Source organism: Lampetra fluviatilis, chromosome 17 (assembly GCF_964198595.1).
Source record: "Lampetra fluviatilis chromosome 17, kcLamFluv1.1, whole genome shotgun sequence".
Lineage (NCBI taxonomy): Eukaryota > Metazoa > Chordata > Hyperoartia > Petromyzontiformes > Petromyzontidae > Lampetra > Lampetra fluviatilis.
Window position 1 is genome coordinate 820,937 of NC_136291.1, and position 24,936 is coordinate 845,872.

Below are 24,936 nucleotides of genomic sequence, written 5' to 3' on the forward strand. Positions count from 1 at the left end.
CGACGTGACAATCCTCGTTGGCACCGACCAATCTCGTCGCCGTCTCTCACAATGCCGTCTTTAACCGGCGCAACGCTCCATAATTTATGCCCTCGTTCCTCTTTCCGCCTGAAATCCGAAGCCTGTGTCCTCCTCCTCCACTCGTTTGGGCAGCAGTGGCGGTGGCACACCGTTCGGAACGCGCGCGAGGTGGAAAAACCACAGGGCACGCCCCGCATTCTTACGAAGGAATACTTTATTGAACGATATGCAATATAAAGAGAAATTATACTGAAATCTACTGTGTTGTTATATTAGTACATACGGCGTTATCATTATAAACGATGGCTTTGTATACACAACAGTTCAAGAGTTGCGATTGGGGGGGGTTGGGTGGGCGCGCGGCGCTGCTGGGCTAATTGAACCATAAACATCACGGCCACCGGCCGCACGGGGAGCCCCCACTGCGGCCGCCGGCCGGGTTCAGTGTCTCATCTGCTATTGCACTTTACAACGAGGTGGCGTCGCCTGTAACAAACATCTACGCGGGCATCGTAGGGGAACGGGACACGCTAATTCACGTCGTCTTAGTAGTGCCTTAAATGCGAGAAGCGTACTGATTATTATATTTTTTATTACTTTTTTCCCTCTTCCGAGTTTCACTATTCAAGTTAAATTTCTAAGTAACTACCGTCAATGAGAATGGGGGGGGGGGGGGAATAAAAAATAAGAAATGGGATGGGGGGCAGTGGTGGAGAGGATCTAAAAAAAAGGGGTTGGGGGGGGGTGGCGGTTCGCGGACTTGAACATGCATATGGATTGTAAAACATACAAAAGAGGCTAGCGACTATAACATATGTAAACAGATAAACATGCATCGATATTAATTTGGTTCTCATGCTCGAAGGAGGAGGACGCACGCACGCGGCGCTCCGGGCCGTTTTGCGTCTCGGAGAAAAAGTAACGGTTACGACGGGAATGCGAATACAAAAAACCGTGTAAAGATTTACTTCTGATGCAGCAGAAGGCAAAACTAAAAAACTAAAACAAAAATACTCGACATAAATAATTCTGTACGTTGGAATTTTCAGAGTTTCTGCGGCATCGGTCTCATGCAGTACTAGTGCTACAGTACAAACAATACTGTACAAAAAGCTTTGCGGTTTAAGCCAAACGCCGACTGCGTGTGCGTACACACAAACGGTTAACATTGCATATTTAAACATTATATTCTTGCATAAACAGATGCTTGCATAAATCGTAAAGTTTTTTAAATTTTTCTCTCTCCCGTCCAAAATAACTTTTATAAAGTCTCACGCGCCGAGCTGCAGCCGGGACACGGCCGTGGGCCTCCTTGGAGCTCGTCGCACTTTGGTCCTCAGTGTTTTGGCAATTCAGTGACGCGACCGTAGACGACACTTTAAACAAAACAAAAAAAAGGACTGCACTCTCTATATACACACACGCACACACGCAATTCGTATCACGTTTCATTATCCCCTCGTAGTGTTTCAACAGCTGGCACGGTGACGAGAGACCTCGACTCGGCCCCACAATATTCCTGGGTGTGGGGAGGGAGATAAACACGAGTACAACTTTGTGAGAAGCCAACATTGGTCGTCTGAGAGATTGCATTGCCCCCCCCCCTCTCCCACCTGCCATGGGAATGTGGAATTTACAACGCTGGCTTGGAGCCAAGGCACTTGAGGAGCGCGACAGGGGCCCTTCCGTATTTCCGCGTGACCTCGATGTTCGCCGCCCCCTTGTCCAGCAAATGTGCCGCCTCTCTCCTTGGGCCGCAGGGAAGGGACTCGTAGGGACTCGTCCGTTCACTGGGGTGACCGGCGGCACTTCATGTCGAGTGTTTCCCTTCATTACGCGTTCCCTGACGTGGCACTGCCGTTATAGTTTCCAGTGTACAGGTATATCTCACACACACACACACAGGCACTGTCTATACAGGTGTGGCACAAATCAACTCTCAGTACAGGTACAACACGCACAGCCACTCTCCGTACAGGTATGTCAGACAGGCACTCCCCATACAGGTACAACACAAACCAACTCTCAGTACAACAGCACTCCGGCCACTTCCTCTGCCGGCGCGCCACACAGGCGCTCGCACGCCCACCGACCGTACCGGCGCGACGCGCGACCACGGTGCCCGACCGCTCGCGCCGCTCAGCACCTCGGGCCCGGTACACGGCAGCAGCTCGACGGCGAGCGGCGCTCGAAAATTCCGTTACAAAAAATATATCCTCGTCAAAAACGACATCAAAACAAAAGGGGGTTTCGGGGCAGGAAGCCGGACAAGGGGTGGCGGCGGGCGACCGACGGGGAGTTTGAGAGCGCCTGTTGGCGGTTACACGCAGCTGTGACGAGCGAGCGCAGCGCTCTACATGAGGTAGAGGTCCACATCGTGGTTGGCGTGGTGGTGCATGTGCGGCTTCTCGGTCAGCGCCGGCGTGGCGCCGGTGAGCGCTGGGAACGGGATGAGGCCGTCGCCAGGCTGGTCCGAGAAGAGCAGCACAGAGTCGTGGGGGAACTGCACGCACGCACGTACACACACACACTTAGCACAGCCCAAGTTCCCGTGTGGAGGTTGTTTGCAGTTACGTTTAAACCATTCTTCCACTCTCTCCACCGGGTCCCACACAAGTCACTCACAATCATGACGGACCACCCCCCGTGTTAGCCGTTAAACTTAACAAAGGGGGGGGAGGGATGTTGACAAACCCTTGCCCAATCCTTTCACATGCGCAAACTCCAGCGCTTGAAATCCCAATTGCAACGCCAAACAGATGACGACCTCTTGCACAAGGACGAAGGACAAAGGTCGCAGAGCAGAGCAATGGCAGCGTCTGCAGACCCTGTGCCCGCCGCAGCTCGGGGACTTTGAGGGCCTGTTCTTGTGGGTCTTGCCTGCTATCGCCCAGTGTGCGGCCAATGCCTTTGAAACTAACAACAATAATATTTTACGTTTAACGTGGAGCCTTTCACAATGTTTCAAGGCGCCTCCATTGACCGATGTGGCCACGGTGTCCCCAACAATGAGGAAGTCACCGCACGAAATTATAAAATCCGTACAAGCGAAACGACGGCTCCCACCCCTGTGCAGACACTTGCCCTCCGCCTGCCCCGTCGCCTGCCACGCGGCTCGTGTCGGTGAGCGACAGAGGGTTCCCCCGCATGGGCACAACACAACACCGCCACCAAGAGCCAAGGTCACACACACCCCACCCCCCACGCAGCAGAGGGCACGGCACACCTACCTTCATTGAGAAGGACACCACATTTGGAAACCACACAACTCATGGACGGGCAGACAATATCCACACCAGGGAAAACGGGGAAATGTAAGTCTCCATTACCAGAGTGCAGCATTGTGTCTCGCTATGGCCATTGTGTAACGCATGAGTTTAGCATTTAAGGTTGGGGAGGGTGAAGGGGCGAGAGAAAGAAAAGCCACCAGTGCTCGCAGGTCCTCGACGCGATACCAAGCCCTGTTTGCAGCAAGGGTGGGGGCGGGCTGCTCGGTCGCCCAGGTGCCGCGCGGGGCAGCGGCCAAGCAAACAACAATTAGTGGCACACAATAGGCACCGAGCAAGCGGACCCCTTGTACAGCACTGCGGCGGCAGCAGCAGCAGGTGGCGAACACAAGGCACGTGGCCAAGGGAGCCGCGCCCCTCGCCTGTCGAGCAGGGTGTGGGGGGGGGGGTCTCAAGAGCGGAGGAAGCGGTGGCGAGTGGCGATTGTGTCACGTGGGCCCAGAGTGGCGGCTCCAAATGCCCCAATTGATGCCGCTCGAGTTTTGAGTTTGAGCGCCTTGGTTTCCTGCCGCCCGCCAGCACGTGCGCCATCGCTTGCCCGGCGTGAAAAACGAGCCCCGGCCATGTAGGAAGCGTGCGGAAAGTCACCGCCTTGGGCAGCTTTAGAACGATGTATGGTTGAACGTCTCTCGCACCGTATGTAGCCAACTGTGCTGATCGTAGGTTACCGTCGTGTCAATGCCCACAGCCGATTATTAGCGGTCCGAAAACTGCGTTTACATTTTATCATCGTCGTCATCACCACATTATTTGGCTGGTCAGCATAGTGGCAGCCAAACGAGTAGGGGGGTTGCCCCACCGCGTCGGGTTCTGCGGCTGTGCTGCCGCGCTCAACTCTCCGGTGTGTTTTGGGCTCTGCCGCGTGTTGTTCGGCACGATGTCCGACGTTTTGCTCCGCTCCCTGGGAAGCTTCTTAAGGATCCAAATCTTTAGGAACCTGAACCTTCAGGAACCTCCCAGCAGGCGGCGTTAAAATATTTTTTAAAACCCGCGGTGCGACCCGAAGACACATCTGGGAGCCACGGCAGCGGTGGTCACGCAACAGCCGTCCGGCCGGACAGGTTGTGGCAACCTTGCCTTGAACACCGCCGACCAAGCACAGCTTAGAAAGCCAGCAAGCGGGAAGCGGAGAGAGCCAAGAGCACCACAAGCGAACCCGAGGGAGCTGCTGGCGCAGTGAGTAGCCTACCCCAGTGGCAGCAGAGTCCCGCAAAGGTCGCTAACACACTCTGAACTGACCCCGCACGCGTTAGTCCCCATACACCATAGCGCGGGCAGGGAGGCACAGACACAGACACGGCCTTGGTTAGACTTCGCACGTCTGCCCCATTGGAAAGACAGGCCAATCAACTTTACGTAGAAATCGACATTTTTCATTGTGGTTGGGCGACCGTTTCTGTGACCGGCAGTGAGCGCACGATGGCAAGGAGTCGTGCCGGGATCGTTTCGTTTCCCTGCGTTCGAGTGGGAGGGGCGTGTGGCCTGCTCACAGCGGAGAGAGAACGAGGCCGGGTGGCACGGTGTACGTGGATGGCGGCGAGGCCAGGTTGGAGGCCGTAGGCGAGGACGCACGTGCGTGCGCCTATGACCACGTGACGGTCGTGTATGCGAGTGTGCACGTGTGTTCGTGCGTGCAACCAAGTAAATCTGCGCTAATGTATATGTGTATGTGTGCTATAATGAGCCACCTCCGAGAAAGCCCGTGCTCATCTCTGAAAAAATCACCGCACGTGCTCGATTCAGCTACAAGTACAGAAACGGTGCCTGTGGTCTTTACTTGAGCCCGTCGCCCGTCGCTAACGACGCGGACGTTGGGCGTCCGCGACCGAACCCTTGCCGTGTTTTAGAGTTTGTCCCTTCTGATCTCGGAGCTCTGCAGCCCAAAACCATCGGCCCTCCTTCTTTGCCGACAACGCACCCACCGGCACGAACGTTCCCCGACCCCCCCCTCCCCACTGATCCCCCCCTCCCTTGGCACCCCAACCCCACCAAACTGCCCCCCCCCTCCCAAGCGCTCCGCGGCGGCACAGGCGGAGGGGCACCCACCTGGTAGCCCTGCACGAAGTTGAGGATCTCCTTGACTCCGCCGGCGCCGTAGGGCATGGGTGGCATGCGCATCATCGTTCCCGGCTGCGGGGTCATGGCGCCGCCGGGGCCCGCCAGGTAGCCCAGCGCCATGGGCGACATGGCCGACATGGCCGACATGGCCGCGGGGCTGCAGAGCGAAACTTAGCGTCAGAGAGCGAATGCCGACGACCCCTCCGCTCCGCCGTGCCGGCGCGGTACAAACGTCGCGCATCCGATATCCGGACCCGCCGGGGGGACGGCGGTTATAGGCGGATGGGGGCGGGAGCTGCTGCAGATACGCGAACGTCTGTGGAGCGTTACGGTTGGGCGGGGCATACAGGTCGGGTTACTCGACGGTCAAGCGCGAGCCGCTTGAACTACGGGAACGGAAGGAGCGCGCGCTCCGGGAGCGGCGAGTGAGCGCGGGACCGAGGGCGCATTCGTGCGTGGAACGGTCCGATTCGTAGAAAATTTGTTCCGCCATCCACACGTACCGTGCTGGGTGTCAGGGCAGCCAAATTGGTCAGGGCGGATATTTGGCGGTCGGATACGCAACGTTGCACTGTAAGCATCGTAACAATAAGGGGGAGTCCCAAGACTGCCACGAGGGTGCCGATGCTGCTGCTCTGGGATGTTTTGTCAGAGTGTTTTGGAGAAAACCCACGGGGAATAGGACAGGGAAATAATTCCCAGAGCTTCGCACAGCTAGATTCAAGAATCTACTGCCGTAATGGCATCTGGTGGCCAGCCAACTCGCGTGCCACATTAGTTAACCTGTGTGCGTGTCCGTTGGCAGTCCGAAATGAATGGTGGAAAATCCACATTCCTGTGACGTGAACCGGTCTGGCCATTGGAATCCGTAGTCAAGTGTTGTCGTCTTCATCAGCCAGGACCAATCTGGATTCAAGCCTTCACATGCTGCCGCCACATTTCACGATCCTGCGACCACACCGGCGGTTTCATCGCTCCATCTGATGGGTGAACGTCCCTCTCGGACAGCGCGTTCCATCCTTCGGCTGCCACTCCGTCGTTATCCTTTGACCGTTGGCCATCGTCCCTTCTAGCCGTGCCCTCCCCCGGTCTCGCTCGCCCTTCTCAACGGTTTACAGGTGATGCCACAGAGCCTGCATACCTTGTTACCTAGTCCACGTGTTCCCCTTTGCACCCCCAACAACACAATGCCAAGCGTGCGTCTCTCCGTGCCGTTTTGCACAACAATTACCAGTTCCGTGTTTTAGCGAGGGGAGACCGTGTTTCTGAGCCATATGTCATAGCAAGTAGTTCTGGTCCCTGACTTTAAACTTCGTTCTTTAGGCGCAATGCTACGTTCTAGTTACTTATTCGTTATGAAGTTCATTTCCAGAAAGTTCCAGAGTGACGTTAATACAAATTTCAAAAGGACAACCACCAAATGTGAGAAAATTAAAATGCTTTATTGTTTCCGTTACTTCACAGGATTTTTTTTATAAAAAGTAAAGAGATGTTGTATCGTTAACAGGCACAACACGTAACAAGTTCGACAAAACTCATTCAATCGCACAGAGTGGCCATCGGGTGACCTATTGTCCTAGCGTGTATTCACTGTCGTCGTAGCCCGCTATGACATATGGATCGAAAACATTGGCAAATAAAATGGAGTAATAACTCTCAAGCGTGCACGGACGCACGGAGAGGTGCGTGCTGGGAATTGCACCGAGAGAGACACGGGGAGGGGAAGGAACGTGCGGGATCGGCGAGTGGGAACACGGCGGAGGCAACATCGGCCGATCCGGGAGAGGGCCCCGGGCAGGGCACGGCGCTAGAACGGTTGACGGCCGGTGATCGAGACGGAATCGCAGCCGGAGGAGGGAGCGTGCGCACGAAGGAGGACTTCCACCGCGGAGACGGAGTGGCGAAACCAGCTCTCGTGCGCGGCAGGAACCGGATGGGTTTTTGCGTCGCGTGACCGGTACGCGTACGCGGTGTTTATCCGGGAAGGCCTCGGCGAGTCTCGGGATTCTCTTCTCCGGAGGGTCTTGGAAGGGGACGCGTTGACAGCTCGACCCGTTGGACGTTCACGCGGCTACTGGACGCGTCGCAGGATCGCGAGAGACGGCTGTGGCTTGGGCAGGGGGGGGGGCCTTTGCCCAGCAGCGGCTAAACCATGGCCAGCAACGACGGCGACGGCGTTATTGTTGATTCTCTACTCTCGCGTCGTCGCGTTGTTACTTTTTTTAAATTGCGTTCTTCCGTCGCCAATCCTCGCCGTTCGCGTCAACCCCGGCCGTCATCTCTTTAGGTAGACCATGCACGAGCGCGTCATCACGCCGCCGCCCCACGGCGCGCCGGCGGGGGCCCGCGCTGCCGGCGCCCCCCGCAACGGCGCCCCCGACGCCGGGGCCCCCCGCCCCGGAGCCCCCCGAGTCTCCTGGGCCGCCGACGGCGCCGCGCACCTCGGGTAGTACGTGGTGTAGTTCATGTAGAGCTGCGCGGTGGCGCCCGGCTGGTAGTACGCCGCGGCGCTGCCGTGGCCCGCTCCAGCGTTCGGGAGCGGCGGGGCGTTACGCGGACTCAGGAGGACCTGCGGCGGGTACATGCCCGCGTCGCCGGGGAACATCGCGGCCGGCGCCGGGAACGCCGCGTAGCCCGGCGGGGAGAGGCCTGCGCACAGTCCAGAGGTCACGCGGGCGGCAGCATTGGTCACGGGGGAGGCACTCGTCAGAGGTCGGTCACTAGCGACTGCGTGTGTACACGCAGCAACAGCCGTCGCCGCCCTGGGTCCTTTCACAAATTTTCGTTTTCTAGATGGCCACAATTTAATTGGCATCCGCTGACATTCGTGATGGCGTGACATTTTTACCAGCCCAATACTGGGAGTGTAACGATGCACCGACTGAACAATTTAAATGTATTATAACGATTTGGTAATGTTATATTTATGCTAACGGAGCAAAGCAAACTGCGCTCACCAACATTAAAATTGGACAGTAAAACAATCGTATCGCGACCCCAAATCGTGACAATTCATCAAACTCCTGGCCGAGTGCATCGCCACGTCCCTACTACCCAATTCTGGATTTTCACAAAATCCAAAACGCCAAAATCAGGACAAAGTGTCCAGCATTCGCATCAACCAGCGGTTCTTGGGTCGACGGTCCCAGCCAGCGACGACACTACGCCCAACCCAGCCTTGGCGCCACCACCGTCGCCACGGTGGTGGTGGCCACTGAAGCCACCTGGCAGAGTCCCCCTCTCTTTGCGAGCTTCCTCATCGCTGCAGCCTCTAAACCGCCCGAGCGTTCCACCTTCACTGCCCTTTATTGGCCACTTAGAGCATTCCAGCAGTCAATCATTAGCCCAGGGAGGCATCGTCTCTCTGGAAGGACCGCCCGTGCTGGTGGCGCTGGGCACCGACTTTTGGACTTTTGAAAGTTTCTCGATCTCAAAATCTGGTTCCCACAATTGCGTTAACTTGTGTGATGCCAGGGCGTTTACAGATTAATCCTTCGATGTTACAAATCCACCCGTAGTTCGAATGACGGGCATGTTTGTTCCAAAGCGGCCGCATCCGGGTCGGTGTCATCCGTCCGAATGCGCTATCGCAGTGAGTCATCTCACAAGAGCAGTTTATGGCACTCCAACTGAAAATTTTGCGAGTGGTCATAGTTCAAATGGCTCCACAGACGCAGAGACACGCACGCTCGTAAAACTCGCAAAACCCACGTACCCACATGCACCCACACGCCACACACAAACGCCGCACAACTCTCCGCTGTGTTTTCGGGTCGTCCTTTGTCCCATTGTGTTATTCACGATCACGTCCATACGTTTCACTCCGCGTGTGCTGGCAGCTTCTTTACGTTTCTGACGACGCTCGGAAACTTAAGAGGCTTCCAGGGCGCGCAGAGCAAAACATCGGCACGCGGGAGCGAAACGTCGGACACCGTGCCCGAACAACTCGGAGATCAACCTGGGAGCTGTGCCACAACAATCGCAAACGCCTCCACGGCACACGTACACACTCAACTGGGGGTCACCGAAAATCTTCCACATGCTTTCTTAAATAAAGCACAACTCCCCCACCCCTCCCCATCGACAGGGAGCCCACCAACTCCGCCGGCCCCTCCCCACCACACCGACGCTGTGCGTCCACCACGAGCCGTGCTGGCTTGGTGGAGCGGAGGCTGAACCCAGAGAGACCGATGAGGAAGCTTCCCGGTTGGCCACAAACCCCACGCCCCGAGACCACAGCGATCATCTCGCCCGCGCGCTCCAGCCGCAAGGCGCCGAGCGGCGGTGGCGCCGAGGGGCGGTGGCGCCGCCAATCCGGCGCATGGATCCGACCGGCTGGGGCGGCGATGGCAGCTCCTGCCAGCCAAGCGAAGGTGGTGAAAACGAGAGCGCGCCCAATCACGGGGAGGTTGCGGCGCCCCACTGCGATTCCCATGGGGCAGAGTCCACGGCAAGGCGACCGTGCCGGCGCATACCTGCCATTGAACCGCCGCGTCAGATTTCAAATCAGACCGCACGCGCGTTTCCACGGTCGTGCCGTCCGGCGCGTTCTCGGTTCGCGCCGCGCTGCGTGTCCGCGTGACGCTCGGCGATTCGCGCCACGTGCTGGGAGAGCTTTGAAGATTGGTTCCTGAAAAAGCTCCCAGCCCGTCGAGCGAAACGTCGGACGTCACGCTGAACAACGAGCGGCAGCAGCCGGGAACGCAAACCGGGGAGCTCCCTTCAATTTCATCGACATTCAAAAGGTGCTCGTTATTTACGCCACCGCATTCTGATCGCATCAACGCAGCGGTGTTATTTTAATGACGGCATATTTGATCGGTTTTAAAAGCATGCGTGCAGATGCTTTTCAGTTGACAAATAGATAATTCTGGCAGGTATTCAACACGGGTGGACACCCACTCACTGAAAATAATTTCTGTCACTGCCACGCCGACCAAAACAGTGCAAAATCATGGCAAACTTTGAGCAAATATAACGACCGATTACCACTTCATCGTCGTTGGCTTACTGGAACGTAAATCGCATTTTGCACCATTTTAGCGGCAGAGCCTACGATCTTCGGGGTAGGTGGGGAGAAACGAATTTCACCGCACAAAAGCAACGACGACCACCACACAACAACGACGATCACCAAAAAGATTCGGCCGAATTTAAAAAACGGAGGTTCACCCACGATCGATGACATCGACAGAAGGGGATGGGCGGAGGGGGATGGGGTAAGGGGATCGAAGGGGAGGACAGGCACCTACCCCAGCACCAGGCGCGACGCACCCCGAAGGTCGAGCAAGGCAGCCCAGAGCACCCGAAGCGGCCCAACTTACGTGGTAACTTACATGGAGGCGGAGACAGCCCGTTACGGTTCAGGGAGCCCCCCATGAGCACCAGGTTCATCTCGTCGACGGAGCACTGGAAAACCTCCACGTAGCGCTCCTTCATGCGGTTCTTGTGGCACCGCTGCGCCGCCATGTACGCCCGCTCCGGCGACTTGAGCTGGATGAACGCGTCGCCCGACGGGCGGCCCTGACGGGAGATGGCGCGGGGGGGGGGAGGGGGTGTCAGGGGGCCCGGAGTTCGCCGCGGCCGGAATGGACGAGCATGGGGAGGGGGGGGGGGTGAGGGGGAGGGTGCGGGGAGGGGGCCGCTGCCTTCTCAGCGGCACGTCATCTTGTTTTTCCAAGATGAAAGTCACATTACACAGAGACTCATAGACCTACATAGAGACCCCAGGACCTACATGGCTGTGCATGAGAAACCCAGAATTTTCATTGTCCAAGCCACAAATCGCGCTGTTGTATGGGGTCGGCTGCTCATTTTCTTTTCCCCAGGTAGCCTGTAGCCTATTGTCTCATCTCATCCATTGTCCTCGCACAGAGACCCACATACTCGCGTATGATTCAATGGCCCACGAACTTGCATATGAACCCACAGGCTTGCATAGACGCCCGGAGGGGACTCGCCGAGTGCCAAGCCGGGCGTTTCACCGGTTTCCTTTTGAATGAGTTTCGTGCGTGGGAGGGAACCGGAGCTCCCAGAGAAGAGCCACACTTCACAAACGGTGGGAAGGGCAGCACCCAAAGATCCGGACCGGACAGCAGCCAACACGAACCAACCCCATTGGGCTCGCACCTCCTGATCAGCACGTCAAGCACCGGTTTGGGAGTTTCACGCGATCCATGAACCCTTGCCTCCAAAGGCGCTGTTTGACAGGCGGGCGCCGCCACGCCCAGCAGTCGTCTGCGTGGCGCGATGCACCAAGAAGCTGACATGTCCGGTCTCGGGGGTCGATGCGGTTTGGCAGGAATTTTTGTGAAATCCACCAAAAAGGTTGTGCCTCAACTACACCCTACATCTCACGACTGCAGAACTCTCCCCCCCCCCCCGGCATTGTTCTGCTCTCTTGCGGTGGTTTTAGGCTGTTACCGAGGGCCGTGCAACTCGATTAAACTCAATCGGGAGATTTGTACGGCGCAGCCCACTTCAAAAAGCGCCACAGCGCAAGCGTGCCCCCGTCTCTTCACTTCCTCAAACCCACCGCACCGCCAGCACGGCCTGTTTAATATCACATCTCTCCGCGTCGGTGATGCTACCCTTTTATTTATTTATATTATTTACTAAAACTGTCCTAAGCCACGTACGCACGGGCGGGGGAGAAAAAAAAAACCCGCAGACATTTTTGTACAAACGCACACAGAGCTCCTCCGGTTTTTCCCAACCCGTCTGGCCAGATCGGCGCTTGCCCGCGTACAGTGCACGCCGCCCGAGGGGGACACGCGAGAGTCGGTCGCCCTCCTCCGTGACGAGCGAGCGCCGACACCACCGCCACCGCCACCCTCCCCCCACCCGCGGCGACAATCCCGCCGTGGGCTCGGCGCGACGGTTACGAGAAGAGACAAAAAACCCCACGAGCCCCCCAAAGCAAAACAGAGCAGAGAGGTGGGATAATGGTCAAAACATTTAAATCAAACTTCACCCATCAGGACTACCCCAGCACACCGCCCGGCTGTCAGAGATTTGTTTGCACCGTCGCTGCTGATGATGAAGCTTCAAGTGGAAATCAGGACGATGTCACGATTGGGATTTTCATTATGGTATCCTCGAAGAGCGAAGGAAAAGCGAAACGTAACGTTTGAAATTAAACCATTGGGCAGTGAATACCGAGAGAGAGATGGCAGAGGAGGGCAACGGAAGAGACGACAACGGGGAGACGAGATTTACCCAATCGAGATCACAACTGGACAACAACAATGGCAACAACCACCAAGGAAGGAAGGCAAATAAATGATATAAAAATGGGAGAGGCCTTTGCCCAGCAGTGGGAAGTTAGACAACAACGACGACGATACTATATGTTGGGGGCAAGGCAAGCGTGGTCGGCGAGCGCCGATGAAGGCAGACCTCCGAGCTGCTCACCTGCTGGTTGAGCACCATGTGCACGCCTTGCGGGCGGATGTCTGCCGTGAACTCCCCGAGGAACTCGAGGATGTTCTCGATGCTGGCGGAGTAGGGCAGCCCGCGCAGGCGCACGCAGTCCCGCACGCTGCCGCCCATCATCGGCGGAGGGATCATGGGCAGGATGGGCCCCGGCACGTTGGGGATGAGGGGCGTCGACATGTAGCGGTTCAGGACCTGCGCCCGTCACAAAGGTCCCGTCAGATTTCCCCTCCCGCGCCCGCGTGGGGCCCCCTCTTTGTGACGCGGCAGGTTTTCCACCGCACCGACGGTTTTGCCGGAGCTGGAACCGAACCGTGATGCCGTGGTCTCGTGGGATGCCAAATATAGTTGAGGGCCACGCAGGGCCGGGATGAGGTTAAATCGACTCATTGCGAGCGAAGCCAAGCAGCACGGTTCTGGTTCTTTAATGGAAAAGCAACCTGGCGAACTAGCTCAGCACGGCTTCGTTGTGCAGTGGAGAAGGGAGCTAAGATCTGGTACAGCCGCAACTGGCTTGCCAGCTTCCGGGCACGAGGCCCTCAAAATGTGGCTCTATCCTGGCCGTGCCAAACCGTCCCCACGTTAATCGGGGAAGGTTCATCCTTGGGTAATGCCCTCCCTTATCACCATGGGGCCGCGGGTTTGGAAATAGTGAATGTGTGGGAGGTCTCCATTACGGTGGGGGGGATGATTAATTTATTACAATCAACACGTTCATTAGTATAACAGTGGCATTAAACGGAATCTTTATAAAACAGGTGACGTGTCAGGAAATAGCCCTTCTCCACAGCGCATCGAATGTCCGTGCCCACCAAAAAGGTACCGGAACGCCGTACGCAGCGCTCAGGTCAAGGTTCCTCACCCCCCACACACTTCCAGATGCGAGGGGGGGGTCGGGCATGAAGACGGCTCAACCTCCCAGACGCGGCGGCCTCTCGCAGGAGGCGTCCTGCTGCTCAGGCCGCAGCTCTTGTCGATGTCGGCCCGTTCTTTGTGCATTGCAGCGCCAACTAATTGGATTGAAATGTGGCTTATGGAAAACGGTAGCCGAAAGAGTTGTACAACAAAAATGTTGATATTTAATGCCAATAATTAATTCATGTCTGCTGGATAGCTTCGGCGTATGTCAAGATTTTTTCAGGAGGATCTTTGCTACCCTGCGATGTGTGGCCAATTAAATAAATTCCAATTTTATAGACCTAACCGAATAAAATTATTAAAGTGATTTCATGACCGAGTGTTCAGCATTCAACTGGGAGGGAACCGGAGACCACCTCCAGGTCAATCCGTGACCGAATTGTTACATCAGCCACGGACTGCCGCAGACAGCGAATCCTCAACGAGCCACCGCACCGCACTCACCAAGGGTGGCCACGGTGCCACCACCCAAGCCAAGCGGCGACGACACCCCCACAGCCATCGTCAGGGACGAGGATCTGCATGTACGGGACCGCTTGCTTCGATGCCTCGCATCTCAAAGCACCGGAGTACATCACAACACCTCGACCACTCCAGTGCCCTGCTGCAATCGAGCCACGGGCCCGCCCACCCCCCCCCCTCTCTCCGGGGGGCAGCCGTCCCCGTGCCCACCTCACCACTCGTCGCTCACGCGAAGCGTCACGGCAACGGTCACGGCGACCGTCACGGCGACGGTCACGGCGACGGTCACGGCGACGGTCACGGCGACGGTCACGGCGACGGTCACGGCGACGGTCACGGCGACGGTCACGGCGACGGTCACGGCGCTCGCATCGAGACGCGGCGTGGTGCCTCGTCGAGGGCGCGGAGGGGGGGGGGCGGGCATGCACCCCCAGTCAGCAGCTACCCCGCGAACCGAGAGGAAATCAGGAAAGACGACAGACCAACCTCCACAGCCCAACAGGTGACCAGAGACAACCCCCCCGGGGGAGAACCCCTCCCCCCAGCTCCGAAAAGGAATCCCGAAACGTGAAACCCAGTGAGGAGAGCAGTACCTGCTGTACCTCGGCGGCTGTGCTGCGGAACAGCTCGATGTAGCGCTTGCCCAGCGTCTCCTTGTGCTTGCGCAGCGCCGCCTGGGCGCTGTCGTCACCGGCGAACAGCACGAAGGCGTCGCCCGTGGGCCGCCCGTCGGGGTGGCGCACGAACAGCACGCCGTCGCGGTCGCCCGACACGGGCACGCCGGGCCCGAAGAAGGCCAGCACGTCGTCGGGCGTGGCGGCGAAGGGCAGCCCGCGCATGCGCACGATGACCTGGCCCTCGCGCGACAGGAACTGCGCCACCTCGTTGGACGTGCCTGCGCGCCGGCAATCGAACGGATGCACGAACAGACCGTCTGACAGACGCACAGACGGACGGACAGACAGAGAACTCCCCGAATTAGGTAGCACGGCGTTACAGTCCACCGCTGACATTCAAAGTCAAAAGCGATTTTCCCCGCTCGGTGAGCGTCGAGACGTCGGGCGGCTCCTCTCCCGTTTACAGCGCTGCAGAGGCGATGGCGGAAATTCCGCATTGCTCCGGTGGTGGGCGAGACTGCCCACAGGACAACCGCCGTTAACTCCCCCGCAAAGTGGTGCTCATCTTTTAGACCCCGGATGGATGATGGGCCGAGTCTAACCCCCCCCCCAGCTGTTTTTTAAAAACTTCACAGCCTTCTGAATGAGAGCCGCTCGCTCCACCAGCGAGGAGCCAACGGGCCGGATGCTTCTGGAACGACGAGTCTGGGAGGAGCCACGTCCGTGGGTGGAAATTTCTGGCTCATTAGCGCCCAGAACCACACGGCAATCTCGCCGCGCGTGCATCGGTCCCCCGACGTCACGAAGCTGCGGACGTAGAAATCGCGTCGACCGTCTCGGACGCCCTGCCGTTGCGCGCGTGCCCCACGTGTTTATTTACTTGTTTATCGTTTGCCCCTACTGGTCAACTGTGAAAAAGAGCTTTATAGCTCATCGGATTCCTCCAGTATAAATAAACATTCCTTCATTTCAAACGTGAACAGCAAAGAAGCCATTAGTGGCGGCTCTCACCTCCAGCGATCTTGAGGAATTCCTCTCCGGTCGCGCGGTACACCTGCAGAGATAAACAAGGAAGGACATTCCACGTGTGCACAGCTCCGGAGCAGCGGACTTCCACCAAGGGTTTGGGGCCGGAGCAGGAAGATTACCGCTCCCTCCCCGCCCCTTGCTGCCTCCACCGTGGTCAAAACACGTGAACAAATCAAGAAATTAGGTGAAAAAGAAATGGCAGAAGCCGGGCGCCGGGTGGGTTTAGATTGACAGACGGAGAGAGGATAGACGGACGGGCGGCCTTCGTTCACGGCCAAGAGCGTGCCCATTGCAACCAGGAGGAGTCTCCTTCCTCGGGGGGGGGGGGGGGGGGGGGGGGGGGGGGGGGGGGGACCCTGGGTTGAATGAAGCACGGCACAGGAGAGCAAGCACACACCCGAGAAGAAACAAAACATCGCTACACGTGGTGGTTTGGCAGAGGACAGGTGCAGCAAAAACCCATCCCGTTGTACTGTGCCTCTACGTTCCCACGTCTATGCTGCCCGCCGTCACCAAGCCCGCACTGACCACCGTGGTGAAGTATGGCCAAATAGCCCCCGACGGCCCGCACGACACGGGGAGGCCGTCATCCAACAGTGGACGAACAAGGGGGCGGCACGTGTACATGTCGTGCGCGGTGCAACATCACCTCGGGTCGGTGAACGGCCCTGAAAGATGGCATCACAGAACTACATTAATGTCACACAACTCTCCAATAAATCATTAAATGCGAAGCAACGTTAAGTTTGACATCAATCCGGCCGTCCTCGGTACGCATCCACACTGGTGGGAACGCGGGACCCCCCCCCCCCCTCATCCGGCCACGCCGCCGTCGTGAAATTCACCCAATCGGGAGCGAGCGGGGCGTGGTGCCCTACGACCCCTCCAACCCCTTCGCGCTGCCCGACCCCGGGAGGGGGGGGGGGGCGGCGGATCGGCGGCAGCGGCGCCACTGCCCGCCGTGAGTGCCGAGGGCCTCACCTCGATGTAGCGGCTGCCCATGTGGTGCTTGTGCCGGTCCAGCGCCAGGTCCCGGTGCTCGGCGCTCACGAAGCGCACGAGCGCCTCGCCGTTGCGCCGACCCTGGGGGTTGAGGCAGAGCGCCACGCCGCCCCTGCCGGCCGTGGCGCCACGCGGCCTTTAGAGACCCCCCCCGTTAGAGACCCCCCCGTTAGAGACCCCCCCGTTAGAGACCCCCCCGTTAGAGACCCCCCCGTTAGAGACCCCCCCGTTAGAGACCCCCCCGTTAGAGACCCCCCCGTTAGAGAACCCCCCGTTAGAGACCCCCCCCCGTTAGAGACCCCCCCTGACGCCGGTTTCCTTCGGGCCGCGACCGACAACGCGCACGGTTTGGGAAAGCTCGCCTCGCCCCGGCCACCCACAGCACGATACGCAACCGTGGGGTTTGCGCTCCCCTGGTTTGGTCGGGTCGAGGTTCATGCATCGGGGGGTGGGGGGGGGGGGCAAGGGACCCCGGGTGACCCGGGGGGCGGTCACGCAAGAGATGCGCCGACGCGGCGCGAGTGCCACGGAGAAACGAGCGTCTTTGTCTCCAAAACAACGATGTTGGCGGCAACATGTTTGCGTGTTTGAAGAGGGGGGGGGGGGGCTCACTTGGCAATGTTGAGCCCGCGGAAAAATTTGGCGATGTCCTGGTCGGATGACTGCCAGGGAAGGCCACGGGCCTTCACCACGGTGTTGCTGTCCACGAGCTCGGTCTTGCTGCCGGGAGAGATCCGTGCGCGGGGCACGGCGCCGCGGTTAGCGCCAACCGCACCGGCGCCAAACAAACAAAGATCCCCTCTAGCCGTAACGGACTGTCGGCAAGTGGTGTTAGCGAGTAGCACCTACGAAGGCCGGCACGGCACTCGACGGGGTGGGTCGCCGCCACCATGACCGGCCGCGCGGCACGGCCTTCGTGTTTATTACGAAGCGGCTCGCGAGACGCAGCCACGCTTATACGCCAGTGCGGCCTTCTACCAATCCACTTCTGGATGAAGGCCACCCCATGCCCCGTCGCTCTCGGGAGCACACCGGGCGGTGGCGGCCATCGAGGCGGATGCCCAAAACCGGTTGGATAACTATCGCCACCGACGTCAGCCGTGACCGAGATTCGAACTCGGGTCGCCGGGTTCATAGCGCCACGCACTAACCATGACGCCACCGCTCCACACCTTCGCACATTATATCAATTCAAATCGTATCGCGATTGACCTATGACATTCGATCGTGGCTGTAAGCAAAGAATTTGAAAATCCGTGAAATTCATCGCCACGCAAAACCGTGAAAACAGCGGCAGTCGATTGCTACTGGCACTCACCACGTCCCCGATTCAAACTTGTGCGTGATCCTCTCCGGCTCGTCCAGCTTGTGATCTTCAGCAGCGTGGCAAGGGGCAGGAGGGGGAGGCATCACACGAGCATCACACGCTGTCCAGAGGACCTCGGGACAACTGCCACACAAGCAGGGGCGGTGGCGGTAACAGGTGGCTACAGTTGGGTAATTGGAGTTGTGGCAGTTTCTGGAGTGACTGTCACTTGCACCAAGCTGAACTGAGAGCGGTAAGAAAAATCCAAGGCGATGGCGCTGAACAATTGCCGTGACCAGGGCTTAATTGCCGCGTGCGGACCTGGCCCATGTTCATGTTGGACCACCCTCCCCCAAGGCGGTACCATCTCGACGCACCAGAGCACAGGTCAAGTACGGCGACGTTCAGAGACAACTCGATGCAGACTCTCTCCACACAAACGAGAGAGACAAATTCAAAAGCTGAAACGCAAGTGTCTGCTCTTTGTCCACTTCTTTTCAATTATTCATATGCCATTTGAGAGTAATACGCCTTTCATTTCGTCTTAAAATTGATTAATTGTTGACTTCTTGGGACATTAATAATGAAGTGCCGAGCGTGACCACGGTGACGGCGGCGAGCTCCTGTCTCCCCGTCACGGCGGTGAGGAGGAAGGAGGAAGACGGTGGTGGTGGTGGCGGTGACCATGTTGGCGGTACTCACTGTAGGGATCCGTGAGAATTGTCTGCAGGATCCGGCCCATAAGCCGCACGTGGGAAACACCAAACTCGGGCAGCTCGCTCTCCACGCTCAGGTCTGGCGTCGCACGTTAAGGAAATTGTCGCAGTTCAGATCGATTCCCCGCCGCGAACACGCGCGCCGTTTTGCCGACAAGTTTCACAGAACGCATGTACACACACACATGGACGTACACACGGACGTACACACGCATGCGCGCACGCACTTGTGTTCAACCAAAACCCTCGCCCCCCTTCACCTCACGCCCTGTCCATCAATAGCGGCGTGGAGCAAATTAATTGTAAAGTTTAACAAGGAATAAAATCACTCGTATGTGTGAGGATCTGCAAAGCTTTCCAACACGCGTTTGTCCGGCTAAACGTTAAATTGGCAACGCAAACCGGCATTCGAAACCGCACGGCGTGCCGACGTCACGCGGCGCAAGACACGCGATGGCAAATCGCGACGTCCGGCGAGACATACTTTGAGCGCCGGTTCCTGTCGCCGAGTTCAAGGCGACCTTTGGTGATCGACAGCAGCACGAAGCTGTACTCCCCCCTCTCGTTCAACACCGATCGTCAAATTTGGCATTCTGGTGACTCCCCCCCGTTCGTGGCAGACAGACGCGGACGGAGCCAACTCGAACGCCGATAACCTTCACTGGGAACGCATTAAGAAGCTGCAGCTGCCCAGCGAGTGGGACGAGCGTCTTGTGGAGGGGGCAGAATGGGGAGCGCGCGCCGTGCAAATGTTGGCCGAGAAGCCTGCGGCAGGGCGGAGGAGTAAATGATTGCGGTACCGTGCGCACAGCTCTCAGCCCGGGGGGGGGTGCGGTGGGCGGAGCGCACGCCGGTTCACGGCCGGCGCATACCTCCCCAGCGCCAGCGACGACGGTGCAACGCGCCGTGCCATCACGACGCAGCACCTCGCGCGGTACCCAGCGCACGCGGGCGCCGCCGAGAGAGCGTGACGGACGACTGTGCGGTGGGATAAAGAGTGGGTCGCTCCCCATCCAAGACATCTGGGTCGGCGTGGAAGGGAAGGTAAAATACCCTCCCAGGAAGTTCTCAAAAGATGCCCTTACAGCAATGGCCATCGCTAGGATGGGGACGAGGAAGATTTTCCTTCCCGAGGGCTGCACAGCGCGGCTCAATCCCTCTGGTGGGGCACGCATCATCGATTTGTATTAAAACTCCTCCAAACAAATTAAACAGCCGCGGGTGCCAGCATTACACGGTGCCAATCAACGTTGTGCCGCCTCTCCGGTGGGTTGAGGAGCAAATCCTCACAACCGAAATTGGTAGTGAGGATTCTTTAGGGTGGTGGGGAGGTCTTAGGACAGTAAATCAACCACACGGCCCAACCCAAACATCAATCATGAATCGTGATTTATTATTATCATCATCGCCGTCGTCATGACGACTGTCATTCTATTTTCGTAGTGAATAGAGCTGGAGGGCAGCCGTGACCGCTCTCCGCCGACGCGGCTGTGCGCGGGGGCTGTGCGCGGGGGCTGTGCGCGGGGGCTGTGCGCGGGGGCTGTGCGCGGGGGCTGTGCGCGGGGGCTGTGCGCGGGGGCTGTGCGCGGGGGCTGTGCGCGGGGGCTGTGCGCGGGGGCTGTGCGCGGGGGCTGTGCGCGGGGGCTGTGCGCGGGGGCTGTGCGCGGGGGCTGTGCGCGGGGGCTGGTCAGGGTGCTGTGCGTGGGTGCTGTGCGTGGGGGCTGTGCGTGGGGGCTGTGCGTGGGGGCTGTGCGTGGGGGCTGTGCGTGGGGGCTGTGCGTGGGGGCTGTGCGTGGGGGCTGTGCGTGGGGGCTGTGCGTGGGGGCTGTGCGTGGGGGCTGTGCGTGGGGGCTGTGCGTGGGGGCTGTGCATGGGGGCTGGTCAGGGTGCGCTCGCGATGACTGCGTTGAGAGAGAGAGAGACCTGGGCTGGCAGACACTGCATTCCTCCCACCCACAGGTGAACCCGCCTCCCCCCCACCTCTCCCCCGCCTCCCCCCCTCCGCCTCTCCCCCGCACCCTCCCCTGGACCCCGCCTCTCCCCCGCACCCCGACACGCCACGGCATTTAACAAAAAAAGGAAGAAAAAAAAACTCCCTGTGCGTTGGATTCCACGCAACGTGCCGCGCTCCTATTGGACGCCTCCGCCACCGCCGCCACTTTAAATCTTTTCGGCTCGTGGGGTGTACCTGCCGCGTCGACACAAACTCCCCGCGGCACCTACGGGCAGCAGCAGCATCGCCGCCGCCTGCAAGATGGCCCCCATCTGTCATTCCACTACCGAGCCACTCCAGGGCCACCACCGCACGGAACAATCTCACAACCAAGTTCATCGCTGCCGTCGCTTCCCTTCCGCTGGACACTGCGGCTGTTGCAGCAGCTGAATGGCGACGATGACGATGGTGTTGGTGGTGATGACGATGATGATCGAGATGGCGATGACGATGGTGGTGGTGCCGTCGCTCGCGTGCTGAAGGATACGCTCCGCCATGCTTCCCACGTCCGTTTCGCGCAGCTCGGTGGAGTTGGGGCAGCATTTCTTGAATTCTTTCCGCAGGTCGAAGAAGGAGTAGAAGCATTCGGGCAGCGTCACGTTCTGTGGGGGCCCGGCGGGAGGGGGAGGGGTGGGACAGAGGCACGCATTCATTTCAGCCGACACACCACATCCAGAATGCCTCGCACTGTGGCTGCTGCATTGAGTAACCACATGCCACCTCCTCCGGTTTACCAGCAACCCCGATAATGTTCAGTGGAAAAATTAAGACCTGGGTTTGTACAAAACTGCGGGTGCCGACAGTCTGTGCATCACACAATCGTCATCCGCGGTCTATCCACTGCTGAATGAAGGTCTCCTCTGCGCCACGTTGATCGTGGGGGTCATGTGTGGGTTGATGAAGGGGTTGTGGGTGGGGGCGAAAGACCGTTTCAGATGCCACAAGCTGCAAGGCTGAGCCATGGCGAGGAGTTTACATCCCCAAGCAAAGTGGGAATTCCACATTTCTATGGTGGGGGTGAGTTTATCCTTATGGACAAACAGAGAACTTCCCTCACACAATAATAACAATCATAAGAAACCCTAACCAGGAGTTGAACTTGCAACCTTCCGCGTGCAAGCATATTCCCTCTACTGCCAGCCAGGGAAGCCCCGCAGAGTCTCATGACTCTCCTCAGGAGGATCCCCTCCCTCGAGCCGTTTGGCCAATTGTTTTACGAGGAGCCGTTTTTGTTCGCATGCGGGAAAAGACCAGAGTAGCCGGAGAAAACCCACCACGCGCAGAGGAGATACCGCAGAAAGGTCTACGCGGGCAGAAGCCGCAACTTGGCCGAAGTTCAACATACGTACGTACATACATATACATCCATCCCACACGTTCAACATACGTACGTACATACATCATCCATCCAGACGTTCAGACGCGGCGATGCCTCCCAGGGCAAGTGCGCGACATCGTGGGGACGTTTAGCAGAGGCAGTGGAGACGCCACCGGTGCAGGGTGGAAGCAGCGGAGGGAGACCGAGGGTGAAGGGGGGGGGCGAGAGACCAGGGTAGCGGAGGTGACTAGGAGGAGAGTCCCAGAACGGGGAGAGAAAATCCGAGCAGCCGACCCCACGCCATAGAGCGATAGAAGCTGGAGGACATCCTCCAGCGGGTGAGAGGGAAGTTTGCACGACTGGAAGAGTGAGCGCAGCGCCAACACGGAAACGCTGCACGTGCAACACTTGCACCGTTTGCGGCGGCTCGACCCTTAACCCCCAATCCTTGCCTGCCGCACCCCATCCGCGCGCCCCCCCACCCCCCGTTCGTTCTCCGCATGGACTCTGGACCCGCCGGGGAGTGTGGGGCCGGATTGGGGGTTAAAGGTGTGGACCGTCCACACCTTCGGAAACAAAAGTAATGACGGCGACGATGATCATTGGTCAACTTATCCAGAGCCTGTGACGAAATCACTCGCAATGCTTCCGATCATGGTCAGATCACGGAAGCTAAGCAGGTGAGAGCCCGTACAGCCCGACACCTGTGTGGTGGGCGCTCGGTGACGATGCTCCCAGCGAGGCAGTTCAAAGGGGGCCACATCGCTCCGCACGTCGGTAACGAGTCACCGCTTATTTATCATTTTGATGTTTATGAAAAAAATCTTATTGATCGTCATCCTCGACGGACAATGGCCGTATACACGATGTGGGCAGTGCAGTCTCCGCTAACGGGACTTGCACGTCCCCTCGCTGTCGGCAACCGCACCGCAAGTGCCGCCACCTTTCCTAAAGTCCCATGATGCACCGGGCCAATTTTTACCTTTTTCGGCAATGTGAGCCCCACCATATCGTATTGCTTTCTAGCTTTGTGCCGGTCCCAAGCAAAATGTCCCACAGTTACTCAGAGAAAATGTTTTTCTGGCGACCATTGCCCTCAAATGTCCCGTAGCGTCTCGAGTGGACTTAAGAGCCAGCATGCGGCGAGCCCAACGAGTCTGAGTACGTGTCGAAGGCTCGCACCTTTTTGTTGGTCTCGGGGTGCAGCGTCTGCCGCAGGAGGAGCTGCCCATCCGTGCACAGGCAGAAGGTGGTGCCCAGGCCCGCGTTGAGCTCGTTGCTGATGGAGAGCGTCACCTGCGGGGTGGTTGGGGGCAAGGGAGGGACGGCGTGCGGGAGTCACAGGGCGGCACCGACAGATCCTCTACACCAGAGGTCTCCAACCCCCGGGCCGCGGACCGGTACCGGTCCGTGGCCTGTTAGGAACCGGGCTGCACAGCAGGAGGTGAGAGCGGCGAGTCCGCACGTAGCCCGCCCATTATTTTATTTACCACTTCCGTCCGCGCCTCTTTCCCCACACTTGTCAGTCACAGTTTTGGTGAGCCCACAAGCTGCTAACCCCTAGCCAAAATGAGTTAACAACTAACGTCGCTGGAGAGCTTCTTTGAAAAGGGGGAGAGCTTCTTTGAAACCGGTCCCTGGTGCCAAAAAGGATGGGGGCCGCTGCTCTACACCCTCCAAGCTTGAAGGCATTGCCGCGTTAGCTCTGTCTGTCTGTCACGTGGTGGGGGGGGGGGGGTCGCGGTAACTCTCGTAACCGAGAGAAAACTGGACAAATGTAATGTATGTTGATCTTACGCACCCCAAGTAGACAACCGTTCTAATCAGAGGTGCAGGGGAAGGCCAGCAGGGCTGATTTATAATTTGGCCGATTTCTTGAAACTTTAGAGACGTAAGCCAAAGCAATGACGACGTGCGCACATGGACAACGCATGCCGTCCCGACAGCTACCCCCGTCGACTTCCGTACAGCGAATTAAACTCTTCCCACACACAACCACCTCTCAAAAAGAATGGACCACACAATCCGCAAGCGTGGGCACGACGTTTTCCCCGACTCGTTTCATTCTCTGCGGGGTTCGGAGGGCGATGGTTGCAGCCCCGCCATCAAAGCCCAGATCGTGCCGATTACGGGGAAACCGGTTCGGCGAGCGCACGCACCGCGACCTCCGCTGGCCCTGTCACCTCACCACCACCACCACCACATGGGCAGCCGGACAGAGCTGGACCACGCCGACAACTCCACGCCAGGCCTGGCGCCCCTGGTCTAAACCGGGCTCTCTCCAGCCCTGACGAGTGGAGGAGTCGTCAGCCCTTCCATCAATAATAACCACGCCGCTCCTCTTCTGCGTGCGCAGGCACAGGGGTGGGGGGGGGCACCGCGATCCGGGCCCCGCCGTTGCCGCTCGCTTTGTGGGCCCTTGAGCGAGCGCTGGGCCTGCCTCCGCTGGGCTCGCGGCACGAGCGGCAAACTACCGCCTCCCGACAAGCCGCCCGGGGCCGGCGGACGCACCGCGTGGAGAAAAACCACCGCCGCCGCAACCCGCCGCCACGGCCGCATTCCAACGTCAACAAAAAAAACGACAGCTTCCAGCGGACTGGTCAGCAGCCAACGGAAAAGGCACTGTAGTAACGCAGCGGGGTCGACGTGCTTGTGTTCAAGGTGTAGCAGTGCGCAGCAAGAAAGGCAAATGTATAACTAGGGATCGTAGAGTTTGCGTGTGGGTGGGTTTGTGTGTGCGTGCAAAGATGTATACATCCGAGCTGCGCTCTCACA

General features: G+C 58.5%; 1 protein-coding gene across 6 annotated transcripts in view; it reads right to left on the reverse strand.

Annotated features, from left to right (window-relative positions):
• Positions 1-319: 319 nt before the first annotated feature.
• ESRP1 (epithelial splicing regulatory protein 1) overlaps positions 320-24,936 on the reverse strand; it is a 33,427-nt gene continuing 8,810 nt past the window's right edge. The window contains exons 3-16 of one of the 6 annotated variants that reach the window (XM_078863954.1): positions 23,344-23,457; positions 21,331-21,445; positions 18,837-18,929; positions 18,147-18,201; positions 17,441-17,548; positions 16,808-16,940; positions 15,809-15,851; positions 14,774-15,114; positions 12,780-12,995; positions 10,691-10,889; positions 7,808-8,015; positions 5,355-5,523; positions 4,498-4,542; positions 2,447-2,524 (exon numbers count right to left, since the gene is read on the reverse strand). In XM_078863954.1, the coding sequence (XP_078720080.1) occupies positions 4,528-4,542; positions 5,355-5,523; positions 7,808-8,015; positions 10,691-10,889; positions 12,780-12,995; positions 14,774-15,114; positions 15,809-15,851; positions 16,808-16,940; positions 17,441-17,548; positions 18,147-18,201; positions 18,837-18,929; positions 21,331-21,445; positions 23,344-23,457 (1,809 nt within the window). In that variant the 3' untranslated portion in view covers positions 2,447-2,524; positions 4,498-4,527. Of the gene's footprint in view, positions 2,525-4,497; positions 4,543-5,354; positions 5,524-7,807; positions 8,016-10,690; positions 10,890-12,779; positions 12,996-14,773; positions 15,115-15,808; positions 15,852-16,807; positions 16,941-17,440; positions 17,549-18,146; positions 18,202-18,836; positions 18,930-21,330; positions 21,446-23,343; positions 23,458-24,936 lie in introns of all 6 variants that reach the window. The other 5 variants (XM_078863953.1, XM_078863952.1, XM_078863950.1 and 2 more) reach the window with 5 other exon arrangements.